The sequence below is a fragment of the Mustela erminea genome, chromosome 7 (assembly GCF_009829155.1).
Source record: "Mustela erminea isolate mMusErm1 chromosome 7, mMusErm1.Pri, whole genome shotgun sequence".
Taxonomy (NCBI): domain Eukaryota; kingdom Metazoa; phylum Chordata; class Mammalia; order Carnivora; family Mustelidae; genus Mustela; species Mustela erminea.
Window position 1 is genome coordinate 12,743,419 of NC_045620.1, and position 14,605 is coordinate 12,758,023.

The 14,605-nt window shown below is 52.3% G+C and overlaps 1 protein-coding gene and 1 long non-coding RNA gene across 5 annotated transcripts in view; one reads left to right on the forward strand and one right to left on the reverse strand.

Moving 5' to 3' along the window:
• The window catches only part of SULF2 (sulfatase 2), a 113,328-nt gene that overhangs the window by 32,622 nt on the left and 66,101 nt on the right, over window positions 1-14,605 (forward strand). For all 4 annotated transcript variants that reach the window (XM_032350426.1, XM_032350425.1, XM_032350424.1 and 1 more), the window contains one exon: window positions 12,694-12,933. In XM_032350426.1, the coding sequence (XP_032206317.1) occupies window positions 12,694-12,933 (240 nt within the window). The remainder of the gene's footprint in view (window positions 1-12,693; window positions 12,934-14,605) is intronic.
• LOC116594858 lies at window positions 4,122-12,711 on the reverse strand. The gene is made up of 3 exons (XR_004287449.1): window positions 12,676-12,711; window positions 7,581-12,353; window positions 4,122-7,216 (listed from the first exon to the last, which is right to left on the reverse strand). It is a non-coding gene; the product is annotated as an uncharacterized LOC116594858 (long non-coding RNA).

The window sequence follows — 14,605 nt, forward strand, 5'->3', positions numbered from 1 at the left end:
AAGGAGCCAGTCAAGGGAGCTCCCCTAGGAAGAGCAACCAGGCAGAGAGAACAGTGGGTGCAAAGGCCCTGAGGCAGAAAGCAGTCCTACCAGGCTCACAGAGCAGCAGAGAAGTTAGCACAGCAGAGCAGTGTGAGCAAGGGCGAGGTCTGAGAGGTAATGGATTGGTGGTGGAAGGGTAGATCATACAGGGTCTTTGAACCAGAGAGAGGATTTTGGCTTTCTGGGTGATACAGACACCAGTAGAGGACACTGAGCTGAGGAAGAACATTATCTGACTTGTGTGTTAATATGGTCCCTCTGGCTATGCTATGGAGCATAAACTGGAGGGACGTAATAAGAGCAGGGAGCCCAGGAAGGGGTCTCCTGCTGGAGTCCAAGCACGAGATGATGGTGGCTCAGACCAGAGTTAGGGGGAAGCAGAGACTGCCCCTGGTCATCAGGTAGAGCTGATAAGATATGCTGATGGACCTGAGGTGGAGCAGTGGGGGAGAGGAGTCAGGAATAACTCCCAGGTTTGGGCATGAATGACGACAAGGAGGGATTCTCTATTCACAGAGGCGGGGAGAGCTCTGCTCAGGAGCTCGGTGCGGTTTCTGGACCTGGTCAGATGCGGGGGCTGGAAAAATCAGGAGGAGCTGTCCAAGGCAGTCAGCGCCGAGAGTCACAAGTTCAGGGAAGAGGTCCAGGCCTGGATGGGCTGGGACTGAGGGGGAGGGCCAGGAAAGGGGCAAGAAGTGTATGCAGATTGTGTGCCTGTCTGCGCTTTACTGGGTCTAAGACCTTCACCACATTCGGGTCTCTGACCTTGAAAGTTCCAGGCCCCCAGCCCAGAGGGCTGCCTCGTGGGAGAGGCTGGCTTTTTAGAAAAAGCCTGGGGAGGGCTCCTGGCCAGACGCTTGTTTTCTCCTTACCATCTGTGAACGCAAGGAAACCACACCCCGTGCAGCAGACTGATCTCCAGAAATCAGTTCTAAGTTTCAGGCTCGGGTACTCTGTAGGGGCCAAATGGCTGGAAGCCCGGGACAGCTTGCCCAGATTCCGGACACCAGATCAGTGTAACTTCCAACTCGGCCTCTCTAAGATACCAACTCCTGACATTCCTGCCATTTCTCACTGGAGTCACAAAAACATGTGGGGGCAGGTTATCTCCGGAGGAAGAAAGGCTCATCTAGACCCACCCTGGCGTTCAACTTCCAAGCACATTCCTGCAAGATTTTTTTTTTTTCTTTTCATTCAGCAACACTTGGGAGATCACTTAAATTCTGGAAGCTAAGTATATCGGGATTCGGTTTGGCTGCATATAAAAGAAAATATTAAATAACACTGGCTTAAACAAGGTAGAATTTTGCTTCTCACTCACATAAAAATATCTGGAAATTGGCATTCCAGGGCTGGCATGGAGTCTTCAAGGTTATCAAGCACACGAGCTCCTCTGCCTTTCTGTTCTCCCACACTTGTTGTGTGGCTTCTCTCATTAAGGTCATCTCATGGTTCAGAATGGCTGCTGGAGCTCCAGCTATCAGAGCCACATTCCAGGCATCACAGAAGGAGGAAGCAAAAGGGTAAAAAGAATGGACTTCAAGTTAAGTCCGCTCCCTTTAAGGACCTCATTCCAGACATCACGTACAACACAGACAGAGCTTACTTAATTAGCCACGCGATCTCAGCAAGAAATGTGGGGCACACTCAAATTTGGATTATTCAAGGACAGTTTAACTATATTTTGCCAAAGTGTGAGCAAGCAAGTGTGGGGAAATCTATTTAGTAACATTAGAGCCATTCCTACCCCAAGACCAAGGGGATGAGGGGAGCAAATGGTTACTGGGAGACCACGGGCCACGCAGTAGGAGCTGTCCCCCTCTGTTGATACCACAGGGACCCCAACGTCCTTTTTCTCTTCTACTGATCTCCTCCCAAGGACTTCCAGTGGCCAATTCCAGTCGAAAGCCAGAGAGTAAAGAGAGTTGTGGATACATCCCATCTAGGTCAGCTCCCTGGGCTGGATCATTGGACAGAGAACAGATCTAGAAGGACACAGGGAGGACCACTTGCACATTTAGCTGCAAGGCAGTCTGGGAAATGGATTTCCTAGCTAAGTGCATTAAAGATTAAAATCAGGGCCTGTTAGGAAGGGGAACATACACTGGCGGACAACCTGGGTCTCTCCCCACACCAGAGATCAGGAGCAAGGGTCCCAGTGAGGGGCAGCACCTCCAGAGGGGAATGGCGGGGGTGTTATACAAAGGGCACTGGTGACACCTGCACCATGAGAAGGAGACAGTCACATGGGAATTTGGGGGAGGACCATCCCAGGCACCAGGATAAGTGCAGGAGCCACGTGGCAGGAATGGGCTTGCCAGGAACTTTGAGAGGGACAGCAGGACCCGGGGAGTGAGGGGGACAATGATGGGGGGAAGGTCTGGATTTTATTCCAAAACCCGTGGAAAGTCACTGAGCTGCTCTAAGCAGGTCAATATTCATGATTTGTGTTTTCAGTGGCTCAGTCTGGCTGCAGGCACGACATCAGAGTCAGCGAGACGGGGCGGGGAGCTCGAGGTGGGAGCCCAGGGGTGCTCTGCAGAGGTAGTGAGGGGACAGAGCCGGTTCTGTTTGGAGGGTCAGCAGGCAGGGCTTGTGGCTGGATTGCAAGGGGGAGGGAAGGAGAATCGAGAATCACTCGGAGTTTCAGCTGAGCAGATGGCAGTGGTGTTTACAGAGAAAGGGACATGGGGAGGAGGAGGAACAGGTTTTCGGGCTCCGGTCAGACATCCCCCTGCTTTGTACTCATCGCCACCAGGCCAGTGGCTAGGTGACTGGCCCTATGTAGCCCAGGAGGACAGGTTGGCAGAACTCCCCTGGAGGCCTTGCCTCATCGAAGACACAGCCTCTGGCAAGGAGCAGGATGTGGGTGGAGCTCCTCAGAGAGGCAGTGACCGGTGACTGCCGAGCGCCATTGATGATTCCCATGGCCTGCCCTTTCCCAGGGCCTCTGGGCCACTTCCCTTCCATTCAGAAGTGCTGTAGCACAATTTGCTCCCAGAAGCTTCATGGCCAGAGCTAGCAGTAGGCAGAGGAGGAAAAATTAACTTGAGGATCTCTCTGACAGTCCAGTGTTCATTAATGAAATGCCAGCACGGCCTCTCCGACACCTGCTTCCTTGATACCGGGTTGAGGCACCGATTTCGAGCCTCGGCTTCTTGGAGCTGAAACCAGCAACAGCATTTGCTTGTATTTGGTGACATCCTCGCCTCAGGAGCGGCTCCCCCTTTGCCCCACTGTGAGGACGAGTGGTCCGAGCAGAGGGTCCCCGGCATCCGTTGTGTTTCTTCTGGGTCGAGCTGGAGGCACGGTAGTCACCAACTGACAGCAGTGAGCCCATTCTGGTGCGAGGAGGGGCATCAGATTCCGGGAGACAATGGAGTCCCTCTGTCCAGGTGTGGCCTCTGTTTCTGATGCTCACCCCCAGCCCCTCCCCCACCCTTCTGGGCACAGAGCTATTCCGGGCAGGGGGACGGAGGGGGCCCAGCCTCCCGTGGTTGTTAAACAGCCTGCGGGGGGCAGGCCACTCACAAGCTGATCCGGTGACATTGCGGGCATTCCAGGGACACTCGAGGACCCTATGAGGACGGCCACAGGAATTCCAGCCTGGCCGGCAGTCACCAGTGGCAGGAGGACAGCACGGGACACAGGTGCTTTGCCACCTGTGGCCTGAGTTAATGGCCCTTCCCCCTCCCCCGACCTGCAGTCTAGGTCAAGGTTCTGTTCTAGCCTAGAGGCAGACCCACAGCTCTCCTCCTCCTCTTAAAGCCTGCTCTCTCGTGGGGCTCTGGGTCACAGTAAGTGTTACTTTGGAGGTTTACTTAGCTGGTCCCTTCTGCTGAAGTAGAAGCAGTACAGGTTGTAAACTCAGGGCCTCCAAGGGCCCGGCAGGTCCAGTAAATGTGGAGAGTGGGGAGCAGGAAGAAGCAGAGTGGACCTTCTAAACTGGGCCCTTGCTACTCCGGTCCACTCACCTTTGGACCCATCAAGGCCAGATCTCTGTCTTTTTCAAGCAAAGCCAGACAGCTGGATTGATATGAAATCTCCCTATTTAAAAAAAAAAAAAAAAAGTTCTCAATTAATTTTTCAAACACACAGGCCAGATTCTGTCCAGAGGCACTCTGTGAACTGTGTTACCCAGGACTTGGGAGCTATGATAACTAAAATTTGTAACAGCTAGCATGTATTAAATGCTTTTGGTATGCGTCGTACTGCAGTAAAGGTATTTTCCTTGGTTAAATTTTGGAACATCCCATGGGGAAGAGGCAGACAAGGACACTGAAGTATATGAGAGTTGAGTCATTTGCACAAGGTATCGGGTTCATAGGATGTGGCAAAGTCTGGATTCGAACTCAGGCCAGGTACCTCTAGAGCCCTTCCCAGCATACTGCATAAGGTGACAGAGAGTAGTCTAGAATTGTCCTTGAATTTCACAGTCAAAAGAAATGTTCTACCTAAAGCTATTCATGTGCTATACTTTTACAGACGGGAAATGAAGGCCCAGAGAAAGTCAGTGGTTTCATCAGACAGCTCACACTTTGTTTTGTGGGCTCTTTGATAGCCAGAGTGTACAGACAAGGGAGGGCCCCGTGTTCCATCCAGAACAGAAGCACACATGTGTGCGTTACACCCATAAACACATTCAGCGGTGGAACCTGTTTAACATACAGAGCTAAACAGGTGACAAAAGAATCATTCAGAGAAGGATGGTGCCTGGAGAGGACACAGGTCATGTCCCCTTACCCTTTGCCGGTCCCCATGCCATGTGGCCCTTCAGCTCCTCATTTTCAACCCAGAGAAGAGGAGAGAACACAGCCTGGGACTGTGAGCCACTCTAGCAAATTAAAGAACCTAAGGAGGAGGTCATTGGAACCACTGATCCTTGGGGGTGGAGGGAGGCATACAACACCCCACATTGGAATTGGGTCTCTGAACCTGAAAAGAGTTGGGATGAGTAGAAATTTTTTAAATTTTTCACAGGGGAAGAGACCCATGAAAACAAAAATGCCAAGAGCCCACAAAGCTCATTTAAAAAGCTATACCATTCTTGATACACTGAAAAAAGTGTAACCAAGCATTTCTGTGGACAGGTCATGCCTCTGGCCTTCTGACTGTGGCCTCTTGTTTAGTATTCAGAGTTACTGTGGTCTCTACAGATATGAGGGGTCCTTGCCAAAAGACCTCTTCTAGAACATTGAAGGCTAGATTATTTTTTCTCCAAATGAAAGGCACAGGTGGGAATGCAGCGCATATCCTGGAGTATTCATAGAGTAGCCTGTTTCCAGTCAGGTCTCTTCTCCCTCCCACACCTCCAGGGTATTTCAAATTACATGACTGACACAGTCTCCCGTTAAAATACTCAAGTAATTCAAAGCAAAGCTTCCCCATCCACCATTCACAGTGCTCATCTCGGAGGCAACCACTATCTACAGTTTATAAATCGGCTAAGAACATTTTCTCAAGGAGCAGGAAGGAGGACGGATTCAGCACAGCACAGGGAAAACCTCCCAAGGAGGCGGTATTAGCAAACACCCGGATGACACCCGGTGCTGGGCGGGGGGGCGGCGGGGGGGGTGGCATCTAGGCTGCAAGCGCAGCAAGTGCAAAGGCCCTGAGGCAGGAGCATGTTTGGTGCCTTGGTGCATTCTAGTAGCAGTGAGGTCAGCACGACCAGAGGAGAGGGAGAGTGGGGGACAGAGGTACAAGTTGTAGCTGGGGAGAATCAGTATCCAAGTCACATGGGGTCTTCTGGGCCAAAGGGGGAGCTTTGGCTTTTATTCAGTGCAAGATGGTCCATTGGTGGAAAAGACTGAGCAGAGGAACACGTGCTATGGCTTCACCTTTCAAAGAAGCCCTCTGGCCACCAGTAGTCCAGGTGAGAGACAGGAAATGCTGATTTAAGTCAAGACTCTGGGTTTACTGAAGGGCTTTCTTTCTTCCCTGTATCCCATTTCCCTGCCAGGCTTTCCCAAGGAGGGATGACGTCACAGACTCTAATCATTTACCTATACCTTTAAGAAAACAAATGTCAGAAGGTATCATTTCCTTAGTTATCCATCATGATCAGTGACTCCCATGCCGCCCACTTGGGGGGGCTTCCGGAGTCTGTCACAGAGGGGTGTGGGGGGCATCTGCTCCCGGCTGGCAGGGGCCCCCAGGCCAGAAAGTGGCTGGGAAACGCCTAAGCCCTGTGGGTGGCAAAAATTGGGTCATGGTTCGAATCTTGAAATTCCCCAGCACCTGCTTGTTCCCTCGAGGTAGTGGTTGCACTGACCCAGACCTTTAGAAGAACGTGTTAGTTCACTGTTTCCTGAAATGACTTTCTACGACAGGTAAGGCACAGGTATCTCATGCGATAGCTCAGCAAACCTCGATTTAACTGCTTACAAACTTACTTTGATGTTCATCCAAAAAAAAAAAAAAAAAATCAGTGTATCAGGCACCAAAGTTCACATAGTTACTTGGGCTGAGACTAAAGGGTACTGTTTAAAGTCACTTTAAGAAAAGATATCAGATAATGAAAAAAAATAGCACAGTCCGAGTGCTGAGGAGGCCCCAAAAAGTGATCAGAAAGGGGTGGGCAGGGGAGCGCCACGGGGAGGGGGGGTTATGCCACATAGTCGGTGGGGGTGGGACCTTGAGAGGTGCAGAGACCTGTCGGGGGACCTGAGCCCTGGCCCGGCAAGGCAAGGCTGGAGGGTTCGATCATGGAAGGAAGCCGGCCTGGTTTTGTTTGCACGTCCCCAGGTTTATGTTGGACAATGCAGGTTTGGGTTGGCCGCTGGCATCACTTAAAATAATAAAAACTGGCCTTTCTGTCTGTGTGGCCACATCCTCCGGGTTCTCCCCTCCCATCAGAGCCGTCTGTCCGTCCACATCAGGGCTGGGCAGGACGAGCAGATCAGATCCTGTGGTTCGGTGTTCCAGATGTGGATTTGTAGAGCCTTGTCGCTGTGGCCGTTTTAATACAGCAGGTTACTGTCCCCGCGGGGACGCTTTGCTTCTCGTGCTGTTTCTGCATGGGAGCCACCATCCTTTTGGGCTTTGGTAAGTCGTACTCGAGCAGCAGCGGACTGACACAGCTCTCCTGCAGCCGGCTGCTTGGGGCAGGGGTGAGTGCACCAAGCAGACAGGTGGTGCAGGGGGTGGTGAGAGCTGCCCATCAGCTCACCTCCTAGGGAGATGAGGAGAGAGACGGAAGTGCTTTGAGACCCTGGTTCTGAGCCTGTTAAAAATACGAAAGGGAGGGAGCACCTGGGTGGCTCAGTGGGTTAAAGCCTCTGCCTTTGCCTCAGGTCATGATCTCGGGGTCCTGGGATCAAACCCCGCATCAGGCTCTCTGCTCAGCAGGGAGCCTGCTTCCCTTCCTCTCTCTCTGCCTGCCTCTCTGCCTACTTGTGAGCTCTCTCTCTCTGTGTCAAATAAATAAATAAAATCTTTTTTTAAAAAAAGAAAAAAGAAAAAGAAACAGTTCCGCTGGCCGTTTGCGTTTTGCCAGCGTGACGTTCGGGGCGGCAGACTGCAGGTGAATTACTCACCAGGTGGCGGCCTCCTGCTTTCCAGAAGGGTCTGGCAAGCTGCGTGGGGAGCCAGCTTTGTCCTTCCTGCAGTCCCCGGAGACGCAGAGAGGTTGAGTTCTCATTACCAGCCGCTCCATCCTTTCTCCTCCTAGTGTGTCAGGAGCTTGCAGAACGTTGGTTCTGCCTGGGATGCCCTAGATGCATTCCTATGAGTACTTACCGAGCACCTGCCCTGTGCCAGGCACCGCCCTGGGCCTCAGGGCTGGGAGGCTCCGTGGGTTGTCCCAGCCCTCCCTGCGCTGACACCAGGCCGCCGGCAATCGACAAGCGGGATAAATATGTAAATATGGAGACGTCAGAAACTTACAGAAGGGGTCTGAACTGTCAGGGGCTGGGAGCAGAGACGAGAAGGGAGTGAGGGCACAGGCCATCGGGTTGCTGCAGGAAGGGCATTCCAAGCAAAAGGAACAGAGAGGCAAAGGCTTGGAGGTGGAAGCAGGCCTGGCAAGTCCAAGGGCAGAGACAAGGGCCCTGTGGCTGCAGGGAGTGGGCAGGGAAGGGGTCTGGATCCAGCAGGGCCTGTGGGTGACCCCAGGGACTCTGTTCTCTGCTGAGTGGGAGCCACAGAGGCTGCTTAGGAGAGAAGGCACTCTGCCTGCTCCTTGCAGAAGAAATGGTCAGGGTCCGTCCGGTCAGGAAGCAAAGCAGTTGACCTAGCTCGGAGGAGAGAGGATAACCAGGTGCCCCGGGAAGAGGCAACCAGACTGCAGGATGGATATACTTTGGAGGAGGAGCAACAGGCCTTGCTGCTCATTTGGATGTGGGACCGGAGAGGTGGAAGCAAGGCGTAGCAAGATTATTATCTAAGTCACTGGAGGGAAGCCGAGGAGGCAGGAGGGGGCCGGTGACCGCAGGAGCTCAGTTGAGGGTGTGTGGCTCTGAAGGTGTCCGCAACACGGTCCCATAACCTCACCGCGGGGGCCGCGCTAGGTTCTACGAAGCTCGTGTGTGCCACACGCCAGCCAGGCCCTCCCCTTCCCAGAATTTTCTCACCTATGTGCTGCTTGTACTAGGATTGACCTCTTTTAATCAGCCTTGATTGTTCTGTTTTAAAGAACAAGAGTCCACTACCCTAACTGAGAGAAGGCAGAATCACTTGCCCTAAGTAGAGGACACTAAACCATGTGACTCGGCATAAGCCAATGATATTGCCGGCTGAGAGCTCTGAGCAGGTGTCTGGCTCCCTCCCGGTGGAAACAGTAGTTGTGTGGGTAGAAGGACACGATGGCACCAGCTGACATTTTCTCCTGGAGCTCATCGGTAGTAAAGGGAGTCGCTTTCCCACCACTGGCATCCCCAATATTTGGCGAGGTGGTTCTATGCTGCTCCCACAGCTGGCGTGCCAGCTAAAGCCACCTCTGGGATGACGAGGGGACCCAACATCTAGCCCAGGACCCTTCTGAGCCTCCCTGAAACCAAGGATTGACCAAGTGCATAGGGAGCATTGTGCATTCCCTGGGTGAATTATCACTACCTCGAGTGTGGTGTGAACCATACGTTTCTGGAACATTTCTGAGACCGTACATTTCTGCAACATGATACCCAGCACCTGCTGTTCCTGTCAGTCAGGCTTGGGTTTGAGTCTGCATATCCCACTTCCCAAGCTCTGTAGCTCTGACCGGTCACTTAACTCCCTGTCCTCAAAAGGGCTGTTGGGGGATTAAGTAAAATGATGCTTGACACATGCCCAGCGTGGTGCATACCACAAGCATGCAGCCAGCCAGACTCACTGCTCTCAATAATTATGATGATTATTATTGGCGTAGAACACTGCCCTCTGCCCCAGGAAAAGTTTGGACCTGTCTCATCAACTAAATTATATTAGGAGGTTGCCAAGCTCCGAGGCCTTCAGGGACCTGGCTGGTAATACGAATGGGTGGAATGGGTGTAGACTGCAGGGCATGGTGGGGAGTGTGGCAAACTGGAGAACACGGGATCTGTCGGATGCTATTTCAAGTCATATTTTTTTCAGATCCACCGCACAAAAGGCACATGTCTATGAATACAAACCAGCTGGGGCTCTCAAGGTCCATAGAAGCTAAAGAAGAAGGTCCTATGTTTCTGAATTTAGCAGATATTTACTGAGCACCTGCTGTGTGCCAGGCACTGTGCTAGGTTTGGGAACATAACGGTAAATAGAGCCAGCCCAGATCCCTACTGCCATGTGGCTGGACCAGGAGGGGCAACGGGCAGTGTGCAAACAGGGGAGCTAAAAGTGGGGTCCGAGGGCAAGAGGTGATGTGGGGAAAAGTGCAAGGGGAGGGGCCACGGTGGGTGCCAGAAGCAAGGGCAGCGGCATCCATTCCGGGCTCGGGAAGTCCCCTCAGATATTTGATGTTTGCTCCATCACCTGAGGGAGGCTGGAGGGAGCCCTGCAGGCAGAGGGCACAGCTCAGGCAAAGGCCATGAGGTCGGAATGTAGCCAGTGTGCAAGCTGGGGGCCAAGGGGCATGCCCTTGCTATCTCAATTGGCAGTAAAAATTCCATGTAGAGAGAACGGATGGGCAAGCAGAAGGCCTGTCTGGATTCCTGCCCCTTCCCCAGGCAGGGCACAAGGCCTGGGAGGGGGGCATCCCATGGTTCTGCCTGACCCTGAGGCGGTGGCCTGCTCCCTCTGCAGGCTCCAACGTGTGAGCACCAGATGGTCAGGCAGGCCTCGGAAAGCCCCCCTCATCCATCCCCTCCAGAGGGAAGTGTCACACCTGGTAGAAACCCTGTAATTGCCTCCAGTTACAGCTGTGTCCCCTGGGGCTTCTTGGGAGGGTGTGTGACCTTGAGAAGAGACGCTCACACAGTCCCGAGGCCTGATGACTCCTGTTCAGTTCGTAACCCAAGAGCCAGTTCTCTGCTTGCAGCCTTGCTTTCTTTCACCCACCGCTGGGAGCCTTGGCCCAGAGGCTCAGGGAGCACACCTGGTTCTGGGAGGGTGTCCCTTTTAAAACCACGTCAAGTGCTGGGCTGGAAAGGGCAGGCTTTGCTGTGTGTCCTTCCGTCTCCCAGTGAGTTTTTATAGAGCACCAATTATATATTCCCCTGGGGGGGATTGGCGGGGGGAGTGGAGAGCGCCCTGAGTCACCCAGAACCCTCAGTCCAGGGAAAGTAGACCACAAACAAATGACCCAATAAAGGAAACCATTTCAGAAGGTGATAAATGTCAAGAAGAAATATACGGCTGGTGACATAGGGAGTAAACAGTGGGGGCTCCTTCAGATGGGGAGGCCAGCCGGGCTTCACTGAGGAGGTGACCTCGGGCTGAGTTCTGAATAACAGAACAAGCCAGCAAGGCCAAGTCTCAAGAAGAGCCCCACACAGAAGCAACAGCAAGTGCAAAGGCCCTGGGGCAAGGATGAGATTGGAGCATTTGAGAAACCGTCAGGAGGCCAGTGTAGCCAGGTGAGCAAAGGGGAGGGGAGAGATGAGCCCAAAGGAACACAGGAGGTGGGTTGGCAGCAGGGGCAAGTCTAGAAGAGTCTTGGGCCATGGAAAGGAATTCAGTTTTTCTTCCGAGTGCCATGGGAAGCTATCCAGTGATTTTAAACAGTGAGGAGATATGATCTATGTTTGCCTCAGGGAAACTCTTAACTCTATTTCCATCCCTATTTGGCAGAAAGATGGGATAAAAAGAGCCATATAAATCTCCTTTTCATTCTTCCCGGTAGGAACAGAGGGCTGAGGTGGGTCTGATTCGTTGTCCTTGAGTCTCTGAGGGGCTGTTGGTGACTGGGATCGGCAGCTATCCCGCAGAAACTTCAGATGCCTGGTAGACCCCATCACGGTCCTCATGTGACCATCCCCTCCGTGTCTGTGTGTCTTCTCCGTTCTCTCTTACAAAACACCTGTCACTGGATTTAGGGCCCACCCAGGTAATCCAGAACAAGATCACCCCTAGATCCTTAACTATATCTGCAAAGACCCCTTTTCCAAGTAAGATCACGTTCCCAGGTTCTGAGGGTTATGATGTGGACATGTTGGGGAGGGGAAGTGTTTGTACCCCTCAAGCCACAACAGACCCTGAGAACTTTAAGGAAAAGGAAAGCTCCTGAAGGTGGCCACAAAAAGGAAGAAGAAAATGACTTCCATTGACTATTTCCCTAAACCTACTAAATATTCAGATACCAGCCGTAGTATTACTCATCTACTCTGCAAACATTTATTGAGTGCCTGCTGTGTACCACACACCATGGGGGCATTGAGGATTGAGCACTGAGCAAGGCACATAGCCTTTGCCCTCATGGGGCCCTCAGCAGGGCAGTGACCATGAAAACACCTGTGCACAGTACGGCTTCTAGAACACGGTAAGTTTCCTTTCCTTCCTAAGTGCCTTTCGCTGCTACAGCTTCATTGAGAAGCAAGAAAAGGCATGAATGAAGCCACACTACCTGGTGGTGTATAATTAAGTCCCAATAACACAGGCTGCATGCATAATAAGGGCTCAAGGGAATCAAAAGCCTGAGTGAGCACTAGAAGAGGTGTGCCTTGGCTGGTGGGTCGAATCTGGGGAGGGAGGGGAAAGTGGATTCCAAAGTAGGACCATGTGGACAAAGGAGCAGAGCACTTGGCCGAGGAGTGTGCAGGGAGGTGGTGAGCCCAGCAGGCTGGCATGACCGGATTTCAGTAAAAGTGAACAGTTCTTGGGAAAGTTCCAAACAAAACAAAGTATAATCTTCCCTGGGTTTACATAGTGGTTGCTTTCCAAAAAATAAAAAAAGGAATGCACTGCACATTAATAGCCTGCAAAAAAAAAAAAAAAAAAAAAAAGATGTTCTGTTTCTCCGTAAAACAAAGTTCCACTCTAGGCTTGGATCCTTGACAAACAGCTGTTCCCCCGCTCCCCATGGCCACGCAGTGGGGCTGCAGACCCAGGAAATTTCTTGCCCAGACGTCCCTTGCTGGCCCCAGCCCACACGTGACCGTGGCGCCTGCCCCCATCCGTCCCCAGAAATTTCCAAATGTACCCCCTTCCCCAGGGATGGGGGAGCCGTCCTGTTGAGAACCACCCATGCCTTGTGGCCCCGCGGGGGCACTGGTTAGGAGCTGGCCGGCCGCACCTCACCTTGGCTCCTGCTTGCAGGGTCCATGCAGGTGATGAACAAGACGCGGCGCATCATGGGGCAGGGCGGGGCGCACTTCGTCAACGCCTTCGTGACCACGCCCATGTGCTGCCCCTCGCGCTCCTCCATCCTCACCGGCAAGTACGTCCACAACCACAACACCTACACCAACAACGAGAACTGCTCCTCGCCCTCCTGGCAGACGCAGCACGAGAGCCGCACCTTCGCCGTGTACCTCAACAGCACGGGCTACCGGACAGGTAAGGGGAGGCTGGAGGCCGTGGGCGGGCCGGCGGGCAGGGAGCATTGGAAGTGGTGCCGAGGGCTAGAAGTACTCATGCATGATTTGCGTTCACCGTGGGTTATGTTGGGGACTGATTTGTTGACTTCGGACTGTCAGTATGGAAGAAGGTTCCAGAAGAACATTGGGGTGGGGATGAAAATTGGTGTGGAAAATGGAGGGGAGCATATGTGGGACTGTATGGCCACCCCGCAGACTGGCCCAGGTTGACAGGGATGGTTTGTCTACATTTGCTGTCTACACTACCCAGCAGGCTCCCATCTCTCCGGTGGTCAGTACTGCTGGATGCTATCCTGGCGTTTGGGGGGGTGTGGATACAGAGCAAGTGGGGTTTCCTGTCTATCTTGAGGGAGGTACCTTGATCGGTTCCCAAGGCTCACCTGCCAGGCTTGGGGCAAAGACATAATGAAAACCCTTTTCTCCAGCCCCACTGCAAAATCTTCCAAACTCAATTCGATTGAATTATTAAGAAGTGAATTCTCCACACCTTGGGTAAGGAACCAACGCAATCGTGAAATCAGACATCGTGCCTGAGATATTGCTACCCCGGGAAAGTTGTGCCCAAGGGACAAGAGGCTTGTGTGATGGGAGTGACAGGAGGGAAGGATGGATGCCTCCCTCAACTCAGTTCAGAAATGAAGCAGCCTTCCAAGCTGGGGGTTGCTGGGGCGGGGGGTGGGGGGGCTTTCCCTCCGATACGCATGTGGCCGGTGGTGCACATTGGGGGTGGGGAGCAAGAGGAAGGTGTGTCTCCTTGCAGATCGACTCTCCTGCAACAGCCACCCAGACAGTGGCTCCTCCGGAGAGAACTAGGAAGGCCTCTATCCTATACACATAAGCCTCTTGGTTCCTGGGTCTCTGCAGAAAGCCACAGGTGTCAGAGTTAACCACGGGCACCCTCCCCCCCAGGTGGTTGTAGGAACCTGCAGGTAAATAAAAGAACCAAGATAGTGGTCCCACAGCAGACCAAAGGGCTCCTGCTGGAAGGGGCATCTGCCTCTCAGGTCCAGATAGTTATGGCCATATGTGCTCGCAGGTAACCAACCTTCAAATATTTGTAACCTGAATTTTTAGCTGAAATCTGCTGATATTAAAAAAATAATAATAAAAGTTGCCAAACTCAATTTCTTTTTTTAAAAGAAAAAGAAGATTGCCTTCTGTCTGAAGGCAGAGCGTAGCTCATACTCCACCTTTAGAACATCTGATTACAAGATCTATGTAGAAAACTTTAGGTCTGATGTTGGAGGACAGGATTTCAGGGGGTTTTTGCTGCTGAGTGTGATGTCAGCTGTGGGTTTGTCTCATAGGGCCTCTGTTACGTTGAGGTACATTCCCTCTGTAACCACTTTGTTGAGAGGTTTTATCATAAACAGATGTTGGATTTTGCCAATATTTTTTCTGCGTCTATTGAGAGGATCGTATGGTTTTGAACCTTCACTGTGCTCACGTGGTACATCACATAGACTAACTCGCAGATGTAAACCCATTCTTACATCCGTAAGTCAGTCCCACCTGACCCTGGGGTGTAATCCTCTTCCTGTATTGTTGACTTCAGTTTGCTCATATGTTGTCAAGGGTTTTTTCATCTCTATTCATCAGGGATATTGGCCTATAATCTCCTTTTCTTGTGG